Genomic DNA, 14,323 nt, shown 5'->3' with positions numbered 1-14,323 from the left:
AGCTGCACTCTCTAAAACCAAAAACTAAGCATCCATGGGACTAGACAACATCACAGGCTACGTTTTACATGAACTTCAGAACGAACTGGCTCCCCACTTAAGCACTATGTTCAATCATAGTCTCATGTCAGGCTTTGTGCCCATTGAATGGTGCACAGCAACAGTTATCCCACTCCACAAAGGGGGAGCCACCACTGATCCTGGGAACTATCACCCTATTAGCCTGATGAGCCTGGTCTGCAAGGCCATGGAGTGTATCATCATGGAACTCATAAACAAAGACATTGGTAACCTCCAGACTTTGGACCCCACCCAGTTCGGGTTTGTGAAAGGCAGATCATGCCTTCTGAACCTGATCGACTTCTTTGAAGCAGTCATCAAAGCCGTAGATGAGGGTAAGGTGATTCACACAGCCTATCTTGACCTCGCCAAGGCTTTTGACACCATTAACCAAAAAAAGGAGGATGCAGAACAAACCAGTAAGCAGAAACAAAGCACCCTGAACCACTGCTAGGTAGGCACACAAATTTATTAAGCCGAACAGTTCACTCGAAAAAATAACGCTGAATCAAATCACCATACGTTTTCGTCCACAACAAAGGTGTAATCTGATGAAGTTGTGGACGAAAACGTATGGTGATTTGATTCAGCGTTATTTTTTCGAGTGAACTGTTCGGCTTAATAAATTTGTGTGCCTACCTAGCAGTGGTTCAGGGTGCTTTGCTTTTGACACCATTCCCCATTCTGAAATTATAGCTAAACTCACTAAACTAGGTATAAATCCCTACGTCACAAAATGGGTTGCCAGCTGGCTCACTGACAGAACCCACACTGTAAAAGTTGCAGACTCCAAATCTGACTTCAAACCAGTGACAAGTGGAGTACCAAAGGGTTCAGTCCTGGGACCTCTCCTGTTTGGTATCTAGTTCTCCGAAGTACAGGCTAACACAGAAGGCCTCTGGCTAATGAAGGTCGCAGATGACTGCAAACTGGGAGCCATAGTCGAGTCCCCAAATGATGTGGACATCCTACAGAAGGGACTCACTGAGACAGATGCCTGGTGTCAGAGGCATGGCCTTAAGCTCAGTGCCAAAAAGTGCATTGTCATTCCCTTTGGTAAAAACTCTGTACCCATGAACTACCACATAAACGGCAGTCTACTTAATGCAGAATGTGTGACAAGAGACCTTGAGACCCAGGTGAACAGTATTCTCTCCTTTGATAATCACATCACCACAGTAGTCAGGAAATCCTTCTATGTGGCACACCTCATCACAAAAGAGTTCTCATCCAAGAAAAAGAGGTCATAGTTCCCCTCTACTCGGCACTCATTAGACCCATTATAGAGTACAATGCCCCTTTTGGAACGTACCTCACAAGACATCTGCAGCAGCTGGAAAGGCCATAGAAGTACCTCACAAAGAGGATTACTGGCCTCAAACAGATGCCCTACACTGACCGTCTCAAAAAACTCCAGCTTTACTCTATAGCATATTGCCTACTCTGAGGAAATATCTGCCTAACATATAAAGCTATGTTAAACCCAGAGCTGTCGGACATGCTACACCTAAAGAAATCCCAATCCCTCCAGGCTACATGCTCTAGGGACCTAAACCTTGTCACCACAATAAACAGGAAATGCTGGAGGGATAGATTCCTGTCCCAGAGACTTCCTATACTCTGGAACAAGCTGGCCATCTATATCAAACAAAGTTCCTCATTAGCACTATTCAAGAACAATCTTTATGAGTGGATGGGAAATAGGAAATACACCCCAGGGATCACTTCTGTGGCTCTGCTCGACAGGGACACAGAAAATTAACTTTCTTGGGTGACATAAGCCAGGGAACCTTATTGGCTAGGCTTACTTAGGCCCTTGGGCCGATAGCCTCGTACCTACCCATGAACCTATGTGCAGTAGATGAGCATGGGAAAAAAATGATAGTATGATTACACTGCTGCTACAATTGTTACCAAAGTTATAAGCTTTCTAGATAACACCAATTTGGAACAGCCTAAGTAGAAACAATCCTATACCATGCCCTCTGTCTTATGCTATTACCACTATCTTCCTATATAATACTAACATCTTCCATCCTCTCCTACATTATTTTATAACTTACTTCATTTTATCTCTTCAACTCTTTACAAACCTATGCAATACTAAAATCTCCCTTCCTATAAAATTTTATAACTAACTTCATTGCATATCTTAAATTCCTTGCAAACCTTTCATTACTGAAATGAACGAACACTAAACTTCTTTACAATAATGTTTCACTTCTGCAGTATCAATCTATTTACTTCTGCTATAGTTTACAGCTGGAACAACTGTATAGATTTACAATTGTTGATGTAAATATTTCACTGTATATACCTGTCTTGTAATTATTTTTTATTGTTTCATGAGAAATGTAACTGTTGTTCTTCTGAGAACTGTTTGAAATTCACTTGTTAATATAAATGTGCTGTGGTAAAGCTTTTCTCCCCTGGGCCTCCGCTGAAAATGGGCTCTGCCCAGTCAGACTTTCCTGGTCAACAAAGACAAATTATACCTGCCACTCAGCAGGAATAACGTGTGTTCCAAACCCTACTGTGCACTCTGAAATTAAGTTATACAGTACAATGGTAAGCAACAAATTATGTCCATTAGGGGCAGGGCTGGTGCTAGGAATTTGGGGCCCCCCAGCAAATGTGAAGATGCAGGCCCCTTGGGCACTTCCAGTCTATGTCTTACCCTGTCACTGCCACCCCACCTAATCAACCCTTTAGTTCTAGCCCTGTACATACAGTTGTTGCAATGTAGCACATACTGACCTGTAGCTACAATACTCTTACATAACAGCAGGCCTATATACCACACTATGTTGGCCCATCTCACAAAGGGACATTTACAGTTACTGGCATTTAGTTGCAACAGTGCTGCATTACAGCAACTCTATGTACAGGGCTAGGCTTAAGTGAAATGGTGCCCTAAGCACTCCCTACTATTTTAGCACCCCTCACATAGTCGCACATGCACACATCCTGCAGTGCCCCGCTCTGTTTCCTGCCATCTTGGGTGCAGCAGACCACACACATTACTTTTTTATTCTTCTCCTCACATTTTGCTTTACTCTTCAGCTTTTTTAAAAAAAACATAAGTTTCTATATGCTCCACAGTGCATTTTAAAGTTTTTTTTTCCTTTTTATACAACCTTTTCATCTGATGATGGCTTGAAAAGAAACTATGATTAAGGAAAGAAATTCATAGAGTTTCTTTTCAGGTTTAGTTTTCCTTGTATCCTTTAAATACACCATCTTTAATACAATGGTGGCCTAAACAATAGTCATGAGTAAGAAAATAATTTTGGTCTTTATTCATTCATTCATTCATTCATTCATTCATTCATTTATTTATTTATTTTCTTTCAAGGAAGACACAAGTTGTGCCAAAGGCTTAATGTTCAAATCTGACAAAATAGTAGCTAACAATAAACTAACAAGCCAGTTGTTGTGAGGATACACAATACAAGTCCTATCTGGGAATGCTGCCTGCCTCCCTAACTTCCACAAAAAAGTCAGTCACTGCCTATGCATCCCTCTGATGTTAGACTGTAGTAAAGGCAGAGGTTCAAATTGCCGCAGTCATGCATTTCAAGTGACTGCTGGCTAGCATATACATGGCATGTCTCCTCACTAATCACTCCTCACCCCCTAACCCCCAAAGGCAGCCACCTGTATACTTGCTAGATGTGTGATTGTGAGGGAAGTAAAAAAATAATGATTACAGTAAAATGTAATTTAATGTATTCTACTTAGTTGCTACTCGACACTACACTAACGCTGCGCAAGCTATAGTAAATGTCTTTGTACACCTCTGGGGTGTGTGAGAAAAGTACTCAACACTACACTAACCCTACACAAGGTATAGTAAATGTCTTTGTACACCTCTGGGGTGTGTGAGAAAAGTACTCAACACTACACTAACCCTACGCAAGCTATAGTAAATGTCTTTGTACACCTCTGGGGTGTGTGAGAAAAGTACTCAACACTACACTAACCATACGCAAGCTATAGTAAATGTCTTTGTACACCTCTGGGGTGTGTGAAAAAAATACTCAACACTACACTAACCCTACACAAGCTATAGTAAATGTCGTTGTACACCTCTGGGGTGTGTGAAAAAAATACTCAACACTACACTAACCCTACGCAAGCTATAGTAAATATCTTTGTACACCTCTGGGGTGTGTGAGAAAAGTAAAAGAAACAATGACTACACTGTCCCCAGCCTAAACACAAGCTATAATCTCCTGTGCACACTTCTAAAGTTTGACTGTGATGAAAATTAAAGAAGTAATAACCCTGCAGCAAATAGCAATACATTGTGCAACACTGGTACACTGTTAAACACCAGATCAGTGACTGCTGTTTAGCAGTCATCAAACAGCAGCAGGGGTGAGTCACTTTTATTTACCTCACTGAGGTGCAATGGCTACCTGTCACATATTTCACAGACCTTTCCTGATTTTGCCTCAGTTTTGCTCTCTCCTTTGTAAAAAAGTTTAATATGCTGTTGACAGGCAATATATCCAGATAAAATTATATACTTCTTATTATGCAAAAAATGCATGTTGCTGCAAAAAGTGATATTGTATTAACTTTTTAAATTATTTAGAGTAATATTTAAAACATGTTCCTGATTTTGAGACTTTATTCTGCTATTATTTTGACATTTTGCAAAATTCTACAGCAAAGAAGATGAGAGTTACAATATATGGTGTTGTGCCAGTATTTGTAAAGCTCCCTAAAAGAGAAGACCATCTCTGAAAATCAGAAGTATCAGCTCTTCTTAAAATCCAAGGTTTATACTGAGATCAGTCACTCTGGGCTGCTGATCTCTCTAGTGCGTACTTTGCTCATGGTCATTATCAGCTTTATTTTAACAGGATCATGACACAGCCATGCTCAGGTTAAAGGGCATTATCAGAAAAGTAATACATTTTTCTCCTCATTTTCCCTAACCAGCAGCAGCTTTTGGGGGCTACCCCCACAGTCAAGGATGATTAGGGGGGGGGCACTTGCAGCCACAGGTATTGTAGGTACCTAAAGCTGGCTATGTTGTTAGGTTCAGTGGAGAGAATGTCCACCAGGAGGGTGTAACTAAGCCAGGGGCACTATGTGAGTGGTAAAATATTTAATGGAATTGTGAAGCCTGTTACTTGACAAAACAGTTTTACTATAACCGGAGATATTTTTGAATTTTAAAGGAGATATAAATAGGAGTTATTATTCACCTGATTTATTAAGTATACACGATTGCTGTACTAGCTTTTAATGATTTGACAGACATGTTAGACTATACCAAGATAAGATAACTTGCGGTAGTTGGGGCCTCCCCAGGAACAGGGGGCCGAGACCACAGGGTTCACTGGTGCCTAAAGCCGGCTATGATTAGGGGTGCTTTACCCCAGTGGGGGTATCACCTTTACAACATATTATTCATTAGGCATTTTGTAGTAAAGGCACATTGTCATAAGTGACTAAAGCCATAAGCATACCTCTCAACTGTCCAGATTTTTGTTTCATATTTTTGGTTTGTTCCTCATAAAATCTGTGGTTTTCTGGCAGATTAGATCACTGAGGAATTAAGTCACTAAATAACGTCAAACATTTGAGCTGCAGACGACATATCCTTCAGAAAATGCATTCTAACACAAAATGCGTTATTCTACTAATTTTCTAAGTTTATAAGAGCAATATTTAATAATATTTAATGTTTTGTATGTCTGGATTACATTATCATGTTTACTTCTCGTGCTGTTTGGGTCTTTGTCCCCCCCCCCTCCCCAATTAGTTTAGGCTTTGTCCAGATTTCTTTTGCTTAGAGGTTGAGAGGTGCAGTTATTCACAAATCATGTCATTTACTTTAATACAGGAAATCCGCCTTATAGATTATGAGAAGATGGTTGATCAGAAAGGCCTGAAAGTTGTAGCTTCAGGACTGTGGGCAGGTATGGCAGGTAAGCAGAATCTTATTACAGAAGCAGATGTTTTAATCCGTGTAGTTTAAACATAAGGGTTATTAATCTGCTATATTTCTGTATCAGGGATGATTGACATATTGCATGGACTGGGTTTACGCCTCCTTGCCCTGGGGCATAATACACCATTTATGGTAAGTACTGTGAGAACAATTTTGATTTGTTGACTGGTACATGTTATAATCTGCTTTTCATGGGTGCCTGTCTTTGTTTTCATTGTAGCATATCGGCATGGCTCACAACTACAGGAACAGCAGTCAGGCTATTCAAGCAGTGCGAGATGCTGGTTATGAAATTGCACTGGGTTTGATGCCAAAATCAATTGGACCTCTGACATTTGTGTTTACTGGCACTGGAAATGTTTCTAAGGTAAGAAATGCACTGTACCACTTCAGGAAAAAACTTTTCACAGCTTATCTAATTCCTGCAAGTTTACCACAAACATACCTTTGAAATTGTCACCTTGATTTATTGGTTTCCTTAATAAGCTTAGAGCTGTTAATGGTTACACAAATGGTTAGCCTATTAAAAGTGCATCCAGAGATGTTTTGTCCCAGACTAGCTAGAACATAATAAATGACAAGGCGCTTTTCTTTCTAGCCCCCTGCTGTGATCTTTTGAAGGCCAGTGTTACGGTTTTTAATTCTCATGGATTTGCAGCTGTGCCATAAGAAGAAAAAAAGGCAGAGTTTGTGCCTGCAGTATTAGGTACAACACTAATCTAACATCCTGTATATGGTGTGGGCAGATGCCTTTACAGCAAAACTTGATAATTTCATTTTAAACCAGTTTCCACATTTTTTTTTCATAACAATTACAGACTACAATGCATTTAATTCAAAAATTACATTTCCTAGCAGTAACTCTAAAGAACAGATTCTCAGACTCTGTCACAGTGAGCTTCCATTTAATCACCAATCACGAAAAAAAGTTCCTGAACCTTCCTAAACTCTTCATACCAGAAAACAAATGCTAATCCCAAATACGTACATCTAAAATAACCAAGATTTTGACTTAGCACAATACTGATTTGCAATTAATTCCCTACTGTTTTTGTTGGGGGGGGGTGTCTAGACCACCCAATTCCTAAAGAAAGATGGAAAGAGAAATGTCAAGGGTGTGGTAGAAGGCAGCTACTACCTCTGTGAGTGCTGCTGTCAAAGGTGTAAGAGAAGGCAGCTACTACCTCTGTGAGTGCTGATGTCAAGGGTGTAAGAGAAGGCAGCTACTACCTCTGTGAGTGCTGCTGTCAAGGGTGTAAGAGAAGGCAGCTACTACCTCTGTGAGTGCTGATGTCAAGGGTGTAAGAGAAGGCAGCTACTACCTCTGTGAGTGCTGATGTCAAGGGTGTAAGAGAAGGCAGCTACTACCTCTGTGAGTGCTGACAGGCAGCTAATGGATGATATTATATATGCTGCTGAGATGGTCACATTGCAGTCAGTAATAAATGTACTTTCGGACAGATGTCTAGATGACAGTGTTGTGAGAAGTTTGACTAACAAAGAAGAGGCATGATGAGATCATGATGAGATCATGATGAGATGACAGTTTTAATGGTCCATTGCACTGGATCTCTGTTTTCCTGCAGAGGTGAACTCAGAGAGAAAGGAACTGAATGTTTGTGGTTCAGAAGGTGAGCCGAGAAGACTTTTTTTACGTAATATGATGTGAAGTATGGGTAAGTAGGAGCTGTCCATCATCACGAGTGGTATGAGGGTGCAGTAATGGCCAAGACAGAGAATTGTTTACAGCAGCTGTTATATGAAATGGCCATAAGTATGTCTGAAGGCACACAGAGGTCATATACAGCAGATACGGCAGACAGAAATTCTGCCAGAAAGCCTTTGAAGTCAGTAATTTAAAAAAATGATGTCACATGAATCAGACAAAAAAAAATTAAATCCATAAACAAGTATTTGGTATGAGAGAATTTGGTATTAAGGATGGGATGAGTCATTCTGTGAAATAAACTTTGGCTGAAAGGTTTTCTGTGACTTTAGATAAAACCCCCTTTTGTGAGTCGAATATGTTGCTACAGGAGTGAATATAATGGAAATAAAAAAGAAAAAGAAAAGAGAAACTAACTGCAGTTTTGAGCAATACGAATAATGGAAAGTGAAATGAAGGAATATCGTGCAGAAAAATGCCAAACAGCTTTTACCATTACAAAAATAATGGGTAATAGATGGTTCTGGAATGAAGCAAGAGTACTGTGAATATGTCCGAGCGTGAAAACAAGTATAGTTATTATGAAGAAAAGGGGGTGGCTGCGGTGGTGCAGTGGTTAGCATTACCACCTCACAGCAAGAGGTTCTGTGGTTCGATTCTCGGTTGGGGTGCCTTCTGTGCGGAGTCTGCATGTCCTCCCTGTAGTCACATGGGTTTCCTCCAGGTGCTCCGGTTTCCTCCCACATCCCAAAGACATGCTGTAGGTGGATTGGACACTCTAAATTGGCCCTTGGTGTGAGTGTGTGCATGTGTGTGCCTTCTGTGTAAGGTTGGGCGCTGGGCTGGCAACTCGACACCGTAAAACTCCACTGCCAATCATGAGTGGACAGATGATCCGCTGTGGTGACCCCTAACTGGGAAAAGCCAAAAGAAGAAGAAGTTATTATAAAGAAAAGGGGGTGGCTGTGGTGGTGCAGCGGTTAGCATTACTGTCCCACAGCAAGAGGTTCTTAAGTTTGATCCTCAGCTGGGGTGCCTTCTGTGCAGAGTCTGCATGTTCTCCCTGTGGTCAGGTGGGTTTGCTCCGGTTTCCTCCCAAAGACATGCTGTAGGTTGAATGGACACTCTAAATTGGCCCTAGGCATAAGGGTGTGCATGTGTGCCTTCTGTGGAAGGTTGGGCACTGGGTTGGCAACTCAACACCATAAAACTCCACTGTCAATCATGAGCTGACAAGGTGATCCACTGTGGTGACCCCTAACCAGGAAAAGCCGAAAGAAGAAGTTATTATGAAGAAAGGAAATGATTAAGTGTGTTGAGGTCCTAATTCTTTCCTTGGCTTTGCATATTAGACTAGTCACACTAAGGGGTCTGTAGTTTCTGTGGTCAGTTTATGGTTCACCCTTGTGAAGTTTGATAACTACTGCAGTCCTCATTTTCAAGGTACAAAGCCTGTTTTCAGGCCATAATTGAAAAGTGACTCAAAGGGGTTCTGATAGGTCACATTTCAAGCTATTTAAAAGGCACTCTGGGGTATTGTTGGGGCCTATTGATGCTATTTTTTTGGCCTTAGCAAGCACTGCCAAAACCTACTCCCTGTTAGTACTTGTGGGGAGGGGTAGGGGGAATGGGGGATGAAGTCTGAGCTAAATTTACCAACCAGCAAATTCGCTATGTCAGGCTGCTAAGCGAAGGTAGCACCACTGACCACCAGTTCAGCACATTGCTGTGTGCTGCCACTGAGATTTTGGGCATAGCTGTAGAAGGCCTTCATGTGAGCGGCTTGACCTTGTAATTGTTTTTGTTGGACTTAATTAGTCCTCTTAGTTTCCTGTTTAGTTTAATTAGAAAGCTCCTATCGTTATGGGACTTGCTGTTCATAATTTTAGCCATGACTTCCTCCCTTTTGTTATATACCCTATTAAGGTTAAGATTCCATGAGTGTGACTTGTCTTTTTGAGTTGGCCTTGGCCTTACTTCTTGTAGGTACAGCAGCCTCTATATAGCCATTTACATGGTTGTACAGGGTCTCTGTGAGCAATTCTGCAAAGATTGCTGTGAACTTGGGGTTAAGAGGGGCATTGAATTTTGACAAACTATCACTAAATAGGATGGAATTTGCTTTGGAATAGGTCCTAACTGTTACAGGGTTTGCAGGGGTTACTGATTTGATTTTATTTTGAAGGAGACAGCTTTGTGGTCTGACCTCACCAGTAAGGACATGACAATGGGGGAGGGGAGTGCAGTGCCCTCCTATATTAGTGAGTGCCAGGTCCAGTATGTCTGAACATCTGGTGGGTGTGCACACTATCTGGTCAAGAGTATTTCTGTTACTAAAGTCTAGGATTCGTTGTGCCTGCAAGTTTGAGGCAGTGTATGCTTCTCTGTTGAGAGAGGGCTAATTAAAGTCCCCATGAGTAGGGTATTTGGTTTAATGGTGAGTGTCTCCAGTAGGTCTAGGTGCAAGCTATGAACTTCTAGGGACATAGAGGGTGACACCTGTAGCTTGCTAGGATATGGTATGGGGCTTTGTCTATGGTGATTTGCACAAAGATAAATTCCAGGACATCATCCCGTTTAACCAATGTAGAGTTATGCTTGTAGTTGATATAGACTGACACTCCTTCACCTTTTCTACCTGTCTGTGCAGCTGATGGACAAATGTGACTGTGATTTTTTAAGTGATGTTGATGAGAATCCTAAAATGAAATGAAAGTGATAAGGAAAAAGGGTGTAGGAAATTAAACATTTGTAACAAAAAGCTTTGTCAATTAGCAAACAAAAGCAAATGGTGCGAGTAATAGTGAAAGATGTCGCTACACGTGAATTAGTCTGCGTAGATGGAATACAATAGATGATAAATAAGTAAGTTTTGGCACAGAATGAAAATGAGGATGGAAACGAAGAACATTAGCAAGGGAAAAATTCTACAGGTAACGGTAAAGAAAAGAAAAAAATGTTAGAATAAAAAATACTTCAAAAATGAAAAGGTAAATGCTTTAATAATCCCTTTAAAATTTAACATTGTTAAAAATGAAGTCAGATGCTTAGTGATATTTAAAAGAAGTCATGCAAGTAAAACTGTTATGATGTGTTTGGAAGATGTATGATGTTTATCATGTTTGTATAAACACAAAAAATTGCAGCTGGAGACATAATAGTGAAAAAAAAATCATATTTAGTTTTGGGAGGAAAGTTTGTTCTGTGACAGTGATAGCGGTAAAAAGACAACCCCCCGGATTCATGAAGCTCGGTGCAAGGCCGGTGTAAGGCCTGCGCCGGCCGTGCGGCATATATATGGTGTAGTAGCGCCATATGCATATTAATGAAGGTGCGCTGCCACCACATCCACGTGCATAGGACACGTGCACGAGTGCATGGGGCGTTACTAAGCTGCGCCCGGAGGCGTGTCAATGTCGGCTGTCGATGAACAACCTAAACTGCTGAATATTATAGTCTGCCTGCAATAGTAATCGCACCTATCAGTGTCCGTGGATAATGAAACGTATGCAAAGCATGCAAGACAATTCCTGGCCACACAAAATGGAGAACCAAACAGAAATGCATGCAACACAATATGAGTTTCCGTCCATGGAACAAATGATATTTAAAATCGTGTGTCCATAATGTACTGCACTGTAAGTAGTTATACCCAGTGGAAGTGAAGCGCATCATGTCATCGTGCCGCCAATACACACGTCTAGCCCCATGGGCAGGGTCACCAGCAGTCCCACAGTGGTAGTGATAGTACACAGCTGGGCAGTTGTGGCTATATAACAACCGTAAAGAAACCTGACAGTCCAAATTGTATACCAAACACACACAAACATATGAATATTAAAATGTGCTATACACATGAACAGGAACGTAACCGGCACATACACATAGGATGCTATACGCGGAACCGGGATATCCAAAAGCAGAACCCATGCATGCAAATGCAATACGCAACAACCCCTGTATAGCACATAACCTGCACCCATGTCCGAATGTCCACCAAATCCAGCTACCAGCCTTGCGCAGCCGTACACCTACACATAGCGAGTATTCCCCATATGTAGTAGGAAGTATCATCCTAGGCAGTGTCAGGATTGCAAATATGTATCCCACGTTTGTAAACATCCCATCACAGTTACGTAAATCCAAATGCCCATGCGTTCATGTTTCGGCAAAATGTGTGTACATCCCGCATGGGATAAGTAACCTGTTGAAACCTCAGAGTTGTTTACACGCCACGGTGTCGAGTACTGTACACATCTGGACAAAACATGTATGTGTAGTCATGGTACTGTTCAGTTTCTAGACAGACATGCAAAACATACTACGCAGGATGGAACAGCTGTCCACCATGCAGGTCTCCCCACTAGGGTTGCCACCTGTTCAGATGCCCAAGGTGGGACATCCGTTGTAGAAACGTGAGAATTTGCAGGATAAAACATACCCCCGGCCAGTGCAAAGGACAGAATTACACTTGTATGCCAAGATAAAAGCTTATTTCATAGCATCTGAATAGCTTATGCTATCCCAAATAATAGTGATGTGTTCCAGATACAAAATACCTGTATCATGCAACTAGTAAAGAAAATAAGAAATATACTGTTGTCTTAAAATCACAGGACATTTGCCATGTCTTAGGTTTCATTGCAGGACACAACTGTCCAAAGTGGGACTTCGCCTCGCAAAGAGGAACAGGTGGTAACCCTACTCCCCACTGAATAATCGACAGTATATATTCAACTCAATCACATACCGACACCACCTCTCAACCTATTACAGCAACAAAATCTGGACAAAGCCTAAAAGGATGGGTGGACAAATGGGGACAGATGTAATTACTGCTCTCACAAACTTCGAAAGTTCACAGAATAATAGTATGTACATTAGCATGAAATGTTGTGAAGGATGTGGGGTAGTCCCCGAGTATTACAGAGGTCCGCACATTTATACTGTAACAAACCTTCACATATGTTGACTGTACTACTGCATACCTGTAGTCATAGTCAAGTCATGTGCAAAATAATAATCCTCGTATGAATGAATACAGGAAATAGTCAAATGTGAATGGGAACACCACTCACCGTGGATTATGTATTGTAACCACCCCCACCCATATTATACATTGCCAACATTATAAGCTGCTGACAGGTGCCCAAACACCTATGTCTGTAAACACAGATAAAATGTTTAAAATGGACAAACCCTGTCCATGTGCTTTGTCTGACATTTGAACATGGTCAGGGCAGTTCCGTTCACCAGGCAGACAAGCCTAAACCCAGATCACCACATGAACACCCTGACAATTAAAGACCTGTATGTGTCAGGACTATAAGCCTTGGGGTTCTGAATATCCCTGCAGTGATTAAATATGCAGCTTGGGTCCAGAGCAGTAGGGAATAAGGAATGTGTAACATGTAGTACCGCATTTTTCCCAGCAGGAGAATGGATGCCTGTGTCATAAGTGAAGCGGTGAGGCATATGTTAATGTAGCTATGTACTATGGGTATGCATATAAATGAGTCAGAACACCAAAAGTATAGTGGTTACAGCATCCGGCCAACGTGAATGCAGTCCCGGTTCAACTACGACTACAGCACATAACACAAGCACTCAGGTCTCTCAACATCAGGTACAAGTACGACTCAGTCATTGTCCATGCTGGTGTCAACGACCTGAGACGTACCTCCTTGGACTACATGAAAAGGGACATCGAGGAGCTCTCTGATTATGTAGCCCAGGCAGGTATGACCCTGTCCTTGAGCAGTATCCTACCTTCACCTAGAATTATGCCACAATACAGTGATAAGATGATCAGCTTTAATAATTGGCTTAAATTCTGGTGTCATTCAAAGGGGATCCAATGTCTGTCTGCCTGGGATGACATGCTGGACAAGCCACCGCTGCCGCGGTAAGGGACGGCTTGCACCTGTCACCCCTACCTCGGATATTGGCAAAGGCTCTACACCCCATAGTGCCCTTTTTAGCCAAGCCTCAAGTTCTAAACCTACCACCCTAGAACACCAAAAAGGAAAAAACTAAGGGTAATGCTGCTCAATGCCAGAAGTCTCAATCTCAAGATGCACGCACTCGAGGCCCTTCTCAATATGGAGAACATCGATGTCTGTGCTGTGACAGAAACCTGGTTCAAGGCTCCTGAGAGCACCCCAGCACTAACAGGTTTCACCTCATATCATGCGTTCCGGCCCCAAAATCCGGACAACACCAAGAAAGGAGGGAGGGTGTCCATATTCATAAAGGACACCCACACCTCAAGGTTGGTGGCAAAGCACGATGCATCGGAGACCATCCAGGTGCAATTAACCATAGGCAAGACTGCTCTGCAATTTGTAGCATGTTACAGGCCACCTTCTCAAACTCAGGAACCTCACATGGCCTTCCTGAAAACATTGGAGGGGATAAATGTATCTACAAACACCATCATACTAGGTGACTTCAACTACCCTAATATAGACTGGGAACACTACTCAAGCCCGAACACTCTAACCCAAAGATTCCTGGAGTTCATAAACTCAAATGCCATGGAACAACTAGTCACCATCCCCACAAGAGGAGAAAACATACTTGATCTCATCATCACTTAACATGGGATCAAAATGTTCAACACCAAAAAA

The 14,323-nt window shown here is 41.8% G+C and overlaps 1 protein-coding gene across 1 annotated transcript in view; it reads left to right on the top strand.

The window, feature by feature from the left end:
• The window catches only part of LOC122815899 (alpha-aminoadipic semialdehyde synthase, mitochondrial-like), a 1,132,937-nt gene that overhangs the window by 284,492 nt on the left and 834,122 nt on the right, over nt 1-14,323 (top strand). The window contains exons 4-6 of the mRNA XM_044088745.1: nt 5,921-6,005; nt 6,093-6,160; nt 6,249-6,395. Of these exons, the coding sequence (XP_043944680.1) occupies nt 5,921-6,005; nt 6,093-6,160; nt 6,249-6,395 (300 nt within the window). The remainder of the gene's footprint in view (nt 1-5,920; nt 6,006-6,092; nt 6,161-6,248; nt 6,396-14,323) is intronic.

This window comes from Protopterus annectens, chromosome 11.part0 (genome assembly GCF_019279795.1).
Source record: "Protopterus annectens isolate FY-2018-M chromosome 11.part0, PAN1.0, whole genome shotgun sequence".
Taxonomy (NCBI): domain Eukaryota; kingdom Metazoa; phylum Chordata; order Ceratodontiformes; family Protopteridae; genus Protopterus; species Protopterus annectens.
This window is presented reverse-complemented; position numbering and strand designations above follow the sequence as displayed.